Source organism: Hydra vulgaris, chromosome 02 (assembly GCF_038396675.1).
Source record: "Hydra vulgaris chromosome 02, alternate assembly HydraT2T_AEP".
NCBI classification, from domain to species: domain Eukaryota; kingdom Metazoa; phylum Cnidaria; class Hydrozoa; order Anthoathecata; family Hydridae; genus Hydra; species Hydra vulgaris.
The window spans coordinates 58,227,920-58,242,500 of NC_088921.1; the positions used below are offsets into that span (position 1 = coordinate 58,227,920).

The 14,581-nt window shown below is 25.2% G+C and overlaps 2 protein-coding genes across 3 annotated transcripts in view; both read right to left on the reverse strand.

Moving 5' to 3' along the window:
• The window catches only part of LOC100203801 (transmembrane protein 115), a 78,593-nt gene extending 73,944 nt beyond the window's left edge, over positions 1–4,649 (reverse strand). The window contains exons 1-7 of one of the 2 annotated variants that reach the window (XM_065791506.1): positions 4,471–4,602; positions 4,218–4,375; positions 3,320–3,389; positions 2,943–3,017; positions 2,573–2,664; positions 2,189–2,300; positions 1,456–1,655 (exon numbers count right to left, since the gene is read on the reverse strand). In XM_065791506.1, coding sequence (XP_065647578.1) covers positions 1,456–1,655; positions 2,189–2,300; positions 2,573–2,664; positions 2,943–3,017; positions 3,320–3,389; positions 4,218–4,360 — 692 coding nt within the window. In that variant the 5' untranslated portion in view covers positions 4,361–4,375; positions 4,471–4,602. Of the gene's footprint in view, positions 1–1,455; positions 1,656–2,188; positions 2,301–2,572; positions 2,665–2,942; positions 3,018–3,319; positions 3,390–4,217; positions 4,376–4,470 lie in introns of both variants that reach the window. The other variant, XM_065791505.1, reaches the window with a different exon arrangement.
• Positions 4,650–5,067: 418 nt separating this feature from the next.
• Positions 5,068–14,581, reverse strand: part of LOC101241052 (elongator complex protein 4) — a 24,467-nt gene continuing 14,953 nt past the window's right edge. Inside the window, exons 8-10 of the mRNA XM_065791504.1 lie at positions 14,571–14,581; positions 5,864–5,970; positions 5,068–5,293 (exon numbers count right to left, since the gene is read on the reverse strand). The exon at positions 14,571–14,581 is cut by the window's right edge and continues 98 nt beyond it. Coding sequence (XP_065647576.1) covers positions 5,177–5,293; positions 5,864–5,970; positions 14,571–14,581 — 235 coding nt within the window. The 3' untranslated portion in view covers positions 5,068–5,176. The remainder of the gene's footprint in view (positions 5,294–5,863; positions 5,971–14,570) is intronic.

Here is a 14,581-nt window from a genome sequence, read left to right on the forward strand (position 1 = left end):
AAATCCCAGACTGCTGTAGTTTAATTATTTTGTATTAGATAAGGCTCATATATTTACAAGGAGTCATACAGTGTCTACAAACTGATGAAAATGCCTTCTATTCCGAGGTGAATAAACTGTTTGAAAACCTGTACCCTCCTGCGGCTAGTGTCAGTTTAATCTGACGCACAGAAATCGCATAAAAATTTAAGAAGACTAGCTTTGTTGACTATACCGAATATTCAAATGTTAAAACGATATTTAACAATATATTTAATCTATATTTCAACTAAAAACAAAACATATATGCATACCTTTTCCTTGATGAAACACTCATGTTCGAAAAATATTAATCAACGCTACTAAAGTGTGTCAACTGAGCAAAAATTAAAATAAGTTAATGCAGTTTACTTTATTATCAGCATCATACATTCACACATGACATAATTATTACGAAAAATGCAAAGAATGTTTGTTATTTTGCAAATTAAATCGGATAATGTGACTGTCAGTTTAAACTGACGCTAGCCACATATGGGTTAAAAAAACCTGAAGCAAAAAAAAACTATACCTTTTAAAGCTCTTGTTTGGAAATAATACGCTGATAAAACCATGCTAATTCCAAATAAAGGAATTCGAATAATTTGTAAATCGCCTTAACTACACAGAGTGGTTGTAAATATTACTTTGTATCGTTGTTTTATATCTATTAGTGGTTTTTTTTCAATTTAAATTTAAAAAAATCATTCTCAAGTATTCTCAAAGTTACTTCATTTCTTCAAAGCATGTTGGTTCTTAACTAATTATTCAAACGATTGGTTAATATTTTAATTTTTAAAATTAAATTATAATTAAAATAATTCTATAATTAAAATTAAGTTAATATTTTATTTTAACATGAACATTTACTTGATTTTTTAAAGGTATATTTGCTGAGCTTTTTTATTGTTTTTTAAATATTAGTTCAAAGAAGTGTTTAATTACTTGGTACTCGATGAAAAATAAATTACACGTAAATTCATTTATTTTGAGACTAAATATTATTTTGATAATCTAGCTCAAAATAAATTACATATAAACAAAAATATTTTTGGATTAAAAATTATTTTGATAATCTTGCTTAAACATCAGACAACCATTTTTTATACTATTCATTTTAAATAATTTAAATTTATTCAATTTAAAATAAATTTTTACATTAATGAATTTAATTTTAGTTCAGTCGAAAAGAACATTAGAGAAGTGTTAATTTAAATTTTCACTATTTTCATACTATTTCTTTTAAAGCAAAACTGTTTAAACTGCTTTACACTATTTGAATAGTGAAAAAAAAAAAATTACTATTAGAATAAATATGTATAAACAATATTAACGACAGCAACAATAGCAATAATGATAATGTTAATAATGCCAAAAACATCAATTTGTTATAGTATTGATAAAAATTAACATAAAACTTTTATGTTTATTGCTTACCTTAAAAATGGTGGCAAAAGCGATGCGAACTCAAAACTTTCACTCATATCTCCACGCATCCCTCTGCCACGTGGTTGATAAAAGCGCAAATATGACCAGCCAACAATAATACCACAACTCATCATTATTGGTTGAGTGTATGAAAAAATTTTGACAACTGATAGGAATACATAAATTAACACACATATTAATGGGCATTCCTAAAAAAACATACACACTAGTAAATTTATTCTTATTACATAAAAACTTGTTTGATACAAAAATTTACAAGACTAATTAAATCAAAAACCATATTATTTTAAACCATGCACAATTGTTGAGTATAATACATACAAATTAACACTATGTTGATTATATTAAGGTAATTAAATGTATTACTAATAATATGGTTATTATCCAAAATAAATAATAATTATTATATAATTAATAGGTAATAAAATATTAATAATAGTAACCATTCAAATAAAAAAAGTAAAATAACAATTATATAAATAAATATATATAAAAAAATAATTCTTTTTTAATCCCAGAGCTAAATTTAAAGCAGAAACTACTATTTCTATATACATAAAATATAAACCAATTAAGAGCAGAAACTACTCACATGTAAATAAAATATAAACCAATCAAAAGTAGAAACTAATCACAGGTGCATAAAATATAAACCAATTAAAGGCAGAAACTACTCACATGTACATAAAAGATAAACCAATCAAAAGCACAAACTACTTACGTGTACATAAATTTCTTTCAACTTTAGATTTACTTTTTGATCTGGGATTATCTGTTTAAAGGCAACTATCAATCCTCCAATAACACCAGCTCCACCAGAAAACTGAACTGACCTAAAGAAAATATATATATTATTAGAAATATATATGGCAAGAGTAGCAGGAGTAATAAAACCCACATTCTTATTTGATTTATTAAAAAAAAATAACATAGCAACTATTATAACATTTATTGTATATTTTCTTAACATTGATTCCTTAAAATATCTAAATCATCCACATAAACCTTTCTTCACTATTTTCTGAAAACAAAAATTAGTTTCACAATATAAAGGAAAAATTTCCACAATTAAAAACAAATAATCCTTAAAAACAAAAAAACTTACCACAAATCATAATTTTGTGTGCTTGCGTATGCAGCAAGTGAGACTAAAGATGTAAGTAATGCTGTTCCTATGCCTGTTAGAGCAATATATTTCTGGAAAGAAAAGGTACTAAAAATTTTTAATTAATAAATAATAAATAAATTTAAAAATTGGCTAAAATAAAAATTCATTTTATAAAAAATAATAAACATGGTAATGTATACCATATCTTTTATAAAATTAATGAAATTGACATAGCTTAATAAATATAATAATAACAAAAACAATAACAAGAACAACAACAACAACAATTATAACAATGTTTAAATAATCAAAAGCACAAAACTAATAGCAACTTGAATAATATGATTTTTAAAACAACTTGTTTTACCAATAATTCCAGTGCTCCCCATAATGGTTCAATAAATTTGCCACAATAAAAAAGAATAGGTATATCAAATATAACCTACAAAAAAAAAATAACACACTAATAACAAAAATAATTGTATAAGATTATAAATTTTTTTCATTATTTGTCTACTTTTAAACAAAAAATTTCAAACTAGAACTAAAAAAAATAACAAAACAAAAGCAATAAAAATAATTAATAATATAACAAAACATAAAATAATAAAAGTTTTTTTAAAATTTAATGCAAACAATAAATAATAACTAATTTCAGCATACTATTTAATTTATAATAAATAATTTCAATATCTAATAATAATTTAAATATATTAATATATTTTTTAAAACATAAAATCATACATTAAAAAGGCTCGCTTCTACTAGTATCCCAGTTATTAGTGTCCATAGTTGAAAGTTGGGCGGGAGTAAACTAAATTTGTAAAAATCATACATTACTTCCTTTTTTTTAAATTTAAAAAAAAAAAAAAAACAAGAAAAAAATAAAATAAAGTAAAATTAACAAAATTTATTCAAAAACAAATCTAATTTCTAACGTTATAAAAAAAAAATCTAATTTCTTACCTAGTAAAAAATCTAATGAAATTTATAATTTACTTTTATAGATTTCTTTGGTGCATTAGTTATGATTTTGGATTACAAGTAATTAAATAAAATTTATGCAATTAAAGTTTATGCATTTAATTAAAACTTATGCAATGAAATAAAATGCAAATTTTCACTTTTTACTATGCTACAAATTGGTTTTCCCAAAAAACTCTATGGAATTAGGTAAGCAAAAATGTCACCAAATGTATATCTATATACGCTATAGTATGTATGTATGTATGTATGTATGTATGTATGCATGAATGTATGTATGTATGTATGCTATAGTATGTATGTATGTATGTATGCATGCATGTATGTATGTATGTATGTATGTATGTATGTATGTATGTATGTATGTATGTATGTATGTATGTATGTATGTATGTATGTATGTATGTATGTATGTATGTATGTATGTATGTATATGTCAAATATGTTAGTGTATTTACCAAAAAAATTGCTCAATGTTCTAAAAGAACAGAGCAGTAATAAATTAGTAAAGAAAAAACACTTGTCAACTTGAGCTTCTAATGTCTTATGTTTAATGTGTTTTTTAATCAGTTTAATGTGATTTTTAACTAATTGTTGTTTAAATATAGTTAATATGTTACATATTAAAAAAATGCATTTTCACTAGTTGATATCTTACAGTGATGGAGTAATAGATAAAGCCCCATACACACCAGGTATAAGTGCTAATATATATGAAAAAAAGATGGCAGCAATTGATGATTTAATAACAATAGATGCATCACCAGTAGTTTTTAAAAAAGAGCTAATAAACTGTTGCATTACACAAAATTTAATCTAAAAATAAAAGCAATTAAAATGATATTAAAATTAAAAAAAAAAACTTTAAAAGTTAAATGCATTTATAAATAAAATTAGGAAAATATAAATACCAATTATCATGTACTCAATCTCATAACATTTAACATGCAGTCAGCAAAAATCCCATAGTAACATGAAGAAAATGCTGCAAAATTTTTAACTGAAATATGTAGCACATTTGTAAAATAATTTGTATTTATCAAATATATTAAAATGAGATTATAATATTTTGAGCATACTGTATTATTTTGAACTATATATTGAAACGCTATTTGTATTCATCTATTTACATATATAAATATTAACAAACATATAACATAAATATTGGCATATTTTTATTTGCATTAAAAATAAATATTGTAATATTGCACAGCCTTGCATCATAATTGCATTGCATGGTTATTCATATAAAATGTGGTGTGTATATGTGTTTATATATATATATGTTTATATACACACACACAAACTATTCATATAAGCTGTGGGGCGTATGTATATATATATATATATATATATATATATATATATATATATATATATATATATATATATATATATATATATATATATATATATATATATATATATATATATATAGACACACACACATATATATTTATATATAAAATAATGTTTATAACTTTTAATATTATTTATTAGAGTATGGATTAAGTATTTAGAGTATATATTCAGCAATGTTGAATAACAATTCACATCTTGTTAAGCAAATCTTAGAAGAATTTAATTAAAACTTCAGAAAACCAACAGGAAACTCTATCAAAAATCCAGTGGGTTATTAGCATGCGTGGTTGAACTACAAATGGAAGTCTTTATATTTGGTTTAGTCTCCGAGCGATTTGCTGTTTCACTGATGTTTGGTGGTAAGTGAAGTTTCTATAAGCAAATTTTTAGAATTAAAATTCTGACTAATGTTTTATGGCAAAGAGAACCAAAATATTGTACATAAAACACATAAATACAAACACACATGTATAAATTTTTATATATAAATATCTTTGTGTACTTAGTCTTGCATGAATTATCATTGGTGAAGTCATACTGATATAGCTATGAAGGCTTTGTTATATATAACTAGAAAGCTGTCTGGATTTAAAAAACATTTTAAAAATTAAAGAATGCAAAATACATTAAGACAGTGCAAATCTAAATGCACATACAATAACATACATATGAATAAAAATTTATATGCATGCATTTTAATAGACTAAAATAATGCACTAAATTGCTCATTTTAACTTTTAAAATGTGCACTTTATTCCAGAACATTTAAAAAAAAAAATTTCAAACTTTTTTTTCACTCTTACTATATCTTTTGTATTTAGATACTAAGTGCCAAAACCCAAAAGTCCCTATATAATTCAATATGGGGTCATAACTGTTTACTTCATGAACAGATAAGCACATTTTTATCAATATATGCACAAAAGTATAATTTAAAATTACCTCAATGGAGAATCTCTTTCTTTTTAATTTAAAAGCCAAATCAGATGTATTTATATCATATCCAGAAATGCAATTTAAATGCGCAAGTTTTTTTACATGCAAAAGACCTAGAACAAAAAATTTAAAATCAATTAACAAAATCTATAGTGAAAATTAAAAAAATATACCAATAAAAAATGTGTTTCTGTAAATATAATTATGGTAAAATAAGTAAATATATATAAAATATAATTAATATGTCTCTTTATAAATATATATACATACATTTTTTATTTAAACATCTTCGCTTCCAACAAGGCTGCAAGCAGCCACTAATTAAAGTTGGAAGTTACTGAAAGAGAAAAGATGAAGATTGTAGAGCAAGATAACGATTGACGGACGACTTAAATACACATAGATATCTATATATACATACATATATATATATATATATATAAATATATATATATATACATACATATATATATATATAAAAATATATATATACATTCATATATATATATAAAAATATATATATATATATACATATATATATACATATAAATATATATATATATGTATACATTTATATATATGTATATATATATATATATATATATATATATATATACATATATATATATATATATATATATATATATATATATATATATATATATATATGTATATATGTATATAATTGATTTTTTGACGAGATTAAATAAAAATAACTACATGATTTTTATCTCGTCAAAAAATCAATTATATAGCTCTGATATCATTCATCGACCACTCTTGCACTCTTGCTGAATATATGCTCACAGCAAAATTAAACTTACTTATTTATATATGTGTATATATATATATATATATATATATACACATACATATATATATATATATATATATATACATACATATGTATATATATGTGTATATATATATATATATATATATATATATATATATATATATATATATATATATATATATATATATATATATATATATATATATATATATATATATATATATATATATATATATACACAGTGGTGTGAAAAATATTAAGACCACCAAGAAAAAAAGCTTTTTTTTTAGTTTATACCACTTTTTAGATTCTAAAAAAGTTGCAGCACTACTTTATTTTATTATAAACGTGCTGTGGGTGTGGCTGAGTATTGAAATTATTAATTTTAATTTTAATTTATTAACTTTTATTGTAGAGTTATGTGTTTTAGTAAACATTTGGTATATTTTGCCTTGTGAAATGTAAGTTGCAGACAAGTGAATATGTATGGTTCAAACGAACTATAAGTGATTTTTGTTAGATTATTGCTGTTGTTAGTGATACAGTTTAATATTTTTCTGATTTTAAATATGTGATTTTGATTATTTAAGCATTTTTTTTTGTCAGATTATATTATATTTTCAAAATATGGGTAAAGTTGCTGACCCTAGTCCCAGAAAGCGAGGCAAAGTTGAAGCATTATTAAAGTTGGAAACATTTTCACAACGGGAAATTGCCAAGAGATGTGGACTAAGTAAAACAGCAGTTTTTACCATCAAGAAACGATTGGATTTTGGTTTTACATCCTCTCCAAGACGTTCCACTTCAGGACGAAAACCAGTCATGACGCCACGTGCAAGAAGGGTTCTGCTTGCAAACGTTCGAAAAAATAGAAGAATGACCAGCAAGCAGCTCCAGAGTGTGCTGCAGGAGCACCAGATCAATGTCTCAACAAGTTGTGTTCGGAGATGGCTGATACAAGATGGATTTGTAGCACGTCGACCGCGCAAAAAACCGCTCTTGACCAATGCTCAACAAATGCGACGGCTGCAATGGGCCATGGATCACAAAGATTGGACCACAGAACAATGGAGAAAGGTATTTTACCCTTTACCATTTTTTATATAAGAGCTTACAATCATGTACTTTAAGTTGAAGCAAAATGTAACATATTTTTTCATATAATAATGATGTTTAATATCATTACCCACTAGTGCAATTGTTTTATGTATCGAACATTGTAGCAATGGCTATGTTTATTGCATGAATTCAAAATGAATTGAACATGTAACCAGTGATTACAGGATGTTAATCTAATGTAAGCTCAAGGCTTTTACAGTGTGTTTGTATTTTTAGGTTTGCTTTAGTGACGAGTCTATGTTCGAGATACTCGATGATAAATGTCAGTACGTGCGCCGTCGTTCTGGGGAAGAATTTCATCCGCAATGTCTGGTAAAGACCGTCAAGCATCCTACCTCAGTAATGATATGGTCAATGATAAGTTCCCATGGTGTAGGAGCCCTTAGAATTGTTGAAGGCAGAATGAATCAACATCAATACATCAACATATTAGAGAAAAGCCTTCTACCTCAACTTCCAATTCATTTTCCTGATGGTGATTTCATCTTCCAACAAGACGGTGCACCGTGTCATCGGGCACTCTCTGTTACAAACTTTTTGAATCGTAATAATGTTCCTATCCTACCATGGACTGGTAATTCACCTGATATGAACCCGATAGAAAACTTGTGGATGATAGTCAAAAAGAGAATTGCCGACAGAAAACCAACAACAAAAGTCGCATTGATTGAGGCGCTCATAGAGGTTTGGACACATGATCCAGAAATACAAGACATGTGTCCAAGACTGATTGATGGAATGCCTAAGAGGGTTGAAAAACTTATTGCAGCTAGAGGAGCATCCACAAAATACTGAACTATGCCCATTTTATGACATTGTGTGCGTGTCTTTAAAGGAAATATTCAAAAAATTTACTTTTTCAACAATGGTCTTAATAATTTTCACACCACTGTATATATATATATATATATATATATATATATATATGTATATATATATGTATATATATATATGTATATATATATATAAATATATAATTTACATATACATACATAAATATATATATATATATATATATATATATATATATACACAACCCTCGGAATTAGGAAAATTGAGGTCGGCAATAATTTGCCAAACTCAGTCTTTTAGAGGTTGACATCAGGTCAGCAAAAAAAATTTGATACAAAGGTTTTACCATGAAACATCGAATTTGGCAATTTTTGCCGACCTCAAACAATATATATATATATATATATATATATATATATATATATATATATATATATATATATATATATATATATATATATATATATATATATATATATATATATATATATATATATATATATATATATAATTAAAACTCAACAAATACAGCTGCGTATAAACTTATAAATATATATTTGTTTTTTTTTTAATATATATTATTTGGTTTTTTGCTGATCTGTTGTGATCAGCGTCATCAGGTATAATAAATAAAAATGGTTCCAAAGAAAATTGTTATAATAAAAACAAAACATTAAAAAAATAACATTAAAAAGAACATGAGAAAATAAAAGGTAGGATTAAATGTTGACAAGAGTTGGGAAATGGCAAAAATATTATTAATAGGGATGATGGTGATAAGGTGACAACAAAAACCTGGGGGCCATTTTTTATTAGATTATCTGACGTCAACATTTAATCCTATTTTATATTTTCTCATGCTCTTTTTAATGTTACCTTTGTAATGCTTTGTTTTTATTATAACAATTTTCTTTATAACGATTTTTATTATACCTGATGACGCTGATCACAATAGATCAGCGAAATATCGAATAATATATATTAAAATAAAAAACAAAAAAACAAATAAATATTTTTTCAAAAAAGTTTATACGCAGCCATATTTATTGAATTCTAACTACATTTTATTATATAACAAGAAAATGATTTTCAAAGAATATATATATATATATATATATATATATATATATATATATATATATATATATATATATATATATATATATATATATATATATATATAATGTTTGATGTAGTGTTGTATTAAAATAATACAAAACTCTTGTTCGTTGAAAAGTGCTAAATATTTTGGAAATTAATTTTGATTATATATAAATTTCAAAACATAGCGATTTTTATCCATCGATTAATGAAAACCCACTTAAAAATGCTATAACTTTTGCAGAACAACATACAAAAATAAATAGTGAACAAAAGAGTTTCATACACCATGCAAGAAAATTATTATTATTTAGCAGTGGAACTGCTTGGATTAAGAAAAAGGGAGGATTATTCGATGTTGCTATAGGGGCCTTTGATGTCGCAGAGATTTGCGAATTAGTTGGGTTTTACATCAAATCTTGCAGTTTTCCAGTAAAAGCAATTTCGGAATATATCGAGATGATAGATTAGTTATGTTTAGGAACAAAAGTGGTCAGGAAACGGAGACGATAAAGAAACATTTTGTACAAATTTTTAAAATAACAATCTTCTAATCTCTATTAAATGTAATTTGAAAATAGTTAACAATTTCAATTTAACGCTAAACCTTAACGATGGTTCTTTTCAGCCATACCGCAAACCAGATAATATACTGAATTTTATACATATTAGTTCTAATCATCCACCGAGCATAATAAAAAGTATTCCTAAGTCTATTGAATTAAGATTATCAGCAGCATCGTCCAGTGAATTGATTTTTAAAGAAAGTGTTCCTCCTTATCAAGAAGCCTTGAAAAAATCAGGATACAATTGCGAGCTTGCATAACATCCAAGTATAAAATCAACAAGCAGCAATCATAAATACAAGATAACTTGGTATAACCCTCCTTTCAGTGCAAATGTTGTAACAAAAATAGATAAATGCTTTTTGAACCTCATTGACGCCCACTTTCCATTTAACCACAGAGTTCGTAAAATATTTAATAGAAATACAGTCAAAATAAGTTATTCCTGCATGCCAAACATAAAATCCATTATCAACTCTCACAATAAAAGCATTTTACTTAAGCAGGCAAAAATTAATGAAATGAAATGCAACTGCATTAATAAATCCAAATGTTCAATGAACAATCATTGCCTTTCCAACAACATTGTTTATCAGGCCATCATTTATTCAAACAATCCGGAATACAAAGAAAAAGTGTATTTTGGACTCAGCGAAACATCTTTTAAAGTTCGGTATGCAAACCACTTAAAATCCTTTAATGCAATTAGATATAAGAATGATACAGAGTTATCTAAAGAAGTATGGAAATTAAAAGAAAAAAACTTTACACCTTTTGTCAGATTGTTAAACAATGCAAACCATACAACCCAGCATCAAGAGTTTGTAACCTCTGTTTGAACAAGAAGTTTCAAATTTTGATGTATAAAGGAGATAACCTACTTAATACAAGGAGTGAAACAATCTCGAAGTGTAGGTACAAAAATAAATTACTTATTTCCTCATTTAATACCGAAGATTGATTCTGGTTGGTTTATGTCACATTACACTTTTAAAACTTTTAAAACTTTGTTTCCATGGAGTCGTTAGAACTCATGCCACTGTAATTCTAATTGTAATTTTAACATTTAATTTTGTAATATATGGCTGAGAATTGCCATTAGGCATGAAACTTAAAGTTATATAATAAAAGTTTTTTCTTTTTCGTTTTTAATTATATATATATATATATATATATATATATATATATATATATATATATATATATATATAATATATATATATATATATACACACACACACACACACATATATATACATATATATACATGTATATATATATATATACATATATATATACATATATATATACATATATAAATATAATATATATATATAATATAAAAAATATATATAATATAAATATATATATATATATATATATATATATATATATATATATATATATATATATATATATATATATATATATATATATGTAAAATATATAATATATATAAAATATATAATTGCATCATTTTGCAACAATTTTTTCAAATTAAATCCCAACCACCTGGGTTAATTGATTGGTTGGATAAAAATGATTTTATGTTGAAAAAATTTTTTTGAAACTCATTTTCAAGGTCCCCGCTTTTGCATATTGTGCCACATAACCCCCACTTTTTTAACCAAAAAGCAGGGACTTTAAACATTAAAATAAAACACCAATTTTTTCATCTATGAACTCTAAAAGGCCTAAATATTTATTTGGAATTGGTTGAAAAGTTGAGTTTTTAAAAAAGTGTATCGGTTTGACCCTGGAAAAATGGGCAAAACATTTTATTTTTAGGCAATTTTATGGATATATCAATTGACCAATTTTTTATCTCTCGAACATGACAAATTTTATAAAATTCTTGTTTATAAAAATTAAAAATTATTAGCTTGAGGGGGGTCAGAAGTGAACAGACAGCGCTCAAACTTTGTGAGGCTCATTTTTTATATATTTGCCCCAAATTCAGGGGGTATGGTTTTTTAGATTTAAAAATTCACTTTTTTTGAATACCCCTAATATATATATATATATATATATATATATATATATATATATATATATATATATATATATATATATATATATATAAATATATATATATATATATATATATATATATATATATATATATATATATATATATATATATATATATATATATATGAGGAAACTAATTAAATTTTATAGTTTTTTAAAAAACCACAAAAACGCAATTTAATAGACTAGAATGTTTTTTATTTATCCAATAGAAATAAAATCATTTTAAATGTCTTTGTTTGAACTTTTTTACTGTTTCATATATCGAGTGACAAATAGGTAGAACATGCAAGGAGTGTTGCTAGGAAAAATATGCAAAAAATAGGAAAAATATGCAGGGAGTGTTGCTACATTGACTGAAAATCAAGTAGAACATGCGAGGAGTTCTGCTACATTGACTGACAAATAGGTAAAAGGTTTATTTTTATTGAAGAGTATTTACTTTTTTACTTAAGTAAAACATCTCAGAATACTGAAAATGTGCCTGATAAGTTACTAGTGACTAGTAAGCAACCCGGGTTGATATTTGACCAGAGCCGGGTTTGATAAAATATAGCTAAGGTTGGGGCAGGGTTAATACATCCTAAAGTATATATTTTTTAACTTAAAATTTATGTTGTATTAATTTATGTTAAACAGATTAACCCATTGTTAAACATCCAAATCACTTTGGCTTATAATGCTAAAGTTATTAAATTCTCAATTAAACACTTCTACAGTTTGTGGTACAGACAAGATTTTCATGATAGTTTTAAAAAAGTGTTCTCCAAAACTCTCTTCAATTTCTGCTAAACTTTTAAAAAGAGCTAAATAACTGGTTCTAATTTTAGAAAACACTTTGACCTCTCCAACAAATTTTATTAGTTTCTTTACATAAAAGTGTTGAGATTATTAAATTGTTTCTTCCTAACTGCAGTATTAAAGTTATTCTTGAAGGCCTACACTCTTCTTTATTTCAAGTAACTTTAAGGGTACCACAAGATATCTTGTGGTACCCTTAAATCCTTGCTCCTTTATTGTTTTTTATCTACAATATCGATCTTCATGAAAATTCTAAAGTGGCTCAATTTGCTGATGACTCAACTTTATACTCTTGTCTTGACATAAAATCATCACTTTTTGATGGCTTAAAACAAGCAGCCGATTTTTAATCTGATCTCTCATCTGTAACAGCCTAAGGCTTGCAGTGGCTTATGGATTTAAATTCTGGACTCAAAATCCACATTTTTTGTTAGACAACAAAACTCATTTATTTACCGCAAAGAAATATTGCAATATTGTTGGAATTCCTATATTGACAAATAACAACCCTCTTACTCTCAGACAAAGTCTAAAAGCACATTGTAAATGTAATTAAACCTGGTTTATCCGCCAAGCTTGAGCCACTCTCCCATTATTGTAAGGTTGCATTTCTTTTTTTTCTACAAATACTATCATAGTCACTGCTCAAACAAGCTATCAACTCTATTACAATAAACCGAAACTCATTCTTGCTTGGTTTCTTATTCAACAAGTTGCACCCTTTTACTGTATATGTCCCTTCATGCTATAAAAACTTTTATTAACCCAGTTTTTTTCCTTTAACATCAAAAAAAACTTTATAACTCTTACTCATCTTCATGTTTTCCTTTTTTTTATACAACCTACAATTTTTTATACAACTTTTCAAGTCTTCAGTTAAATGTATCCTAGTATTTTAATTTATTCTCTATTTTAAAGTAACTCATAACTTAATAGTGGTTGCTTGCGATCTTGTTGGAAGAAAATTAGAGTTTAAAAATATATAAATATATGCCAGTATTTAGTAAATAGTAATGTATATAGTAAGTATAAATTATAATATATGAAGTATTATAAACTTTTTTCTATCCCCAGCTATCAACCTCTGCTAAATCTTATAATTTTGCTAGGACCAGGTTTGCAAAAAGTCTCATTTTTAGCCGGGGACGGGACCAGGGCCCTGGTCACTTCCTACTGATGACTCAACTACTTTATTAAGGTTTGTGTTTACAGAGTTAGAAAGCTTTAAAAAAACATAATAAATTAGGGCCCTTCTGTAGCCCAAAATGATCAAAATATTATAATTGATCAAAAAATAGAGTTTTAGTATTGACTAAAACTTAGAGATTTCTAAAGTTTGAAATATAATGAACATTGCTGTATGTGCGTATTTAAAACTAAAATAATTTTGAACTTGTATTTATACAATGGTTATAACCATTGAGAACAAAAAAAATTAAGCAAGCTTAGGTTTGAATGATCAAGGTTTATGATCGAATGATATAAATTAAAAGATATAAAGTATTACCATTGTAATCC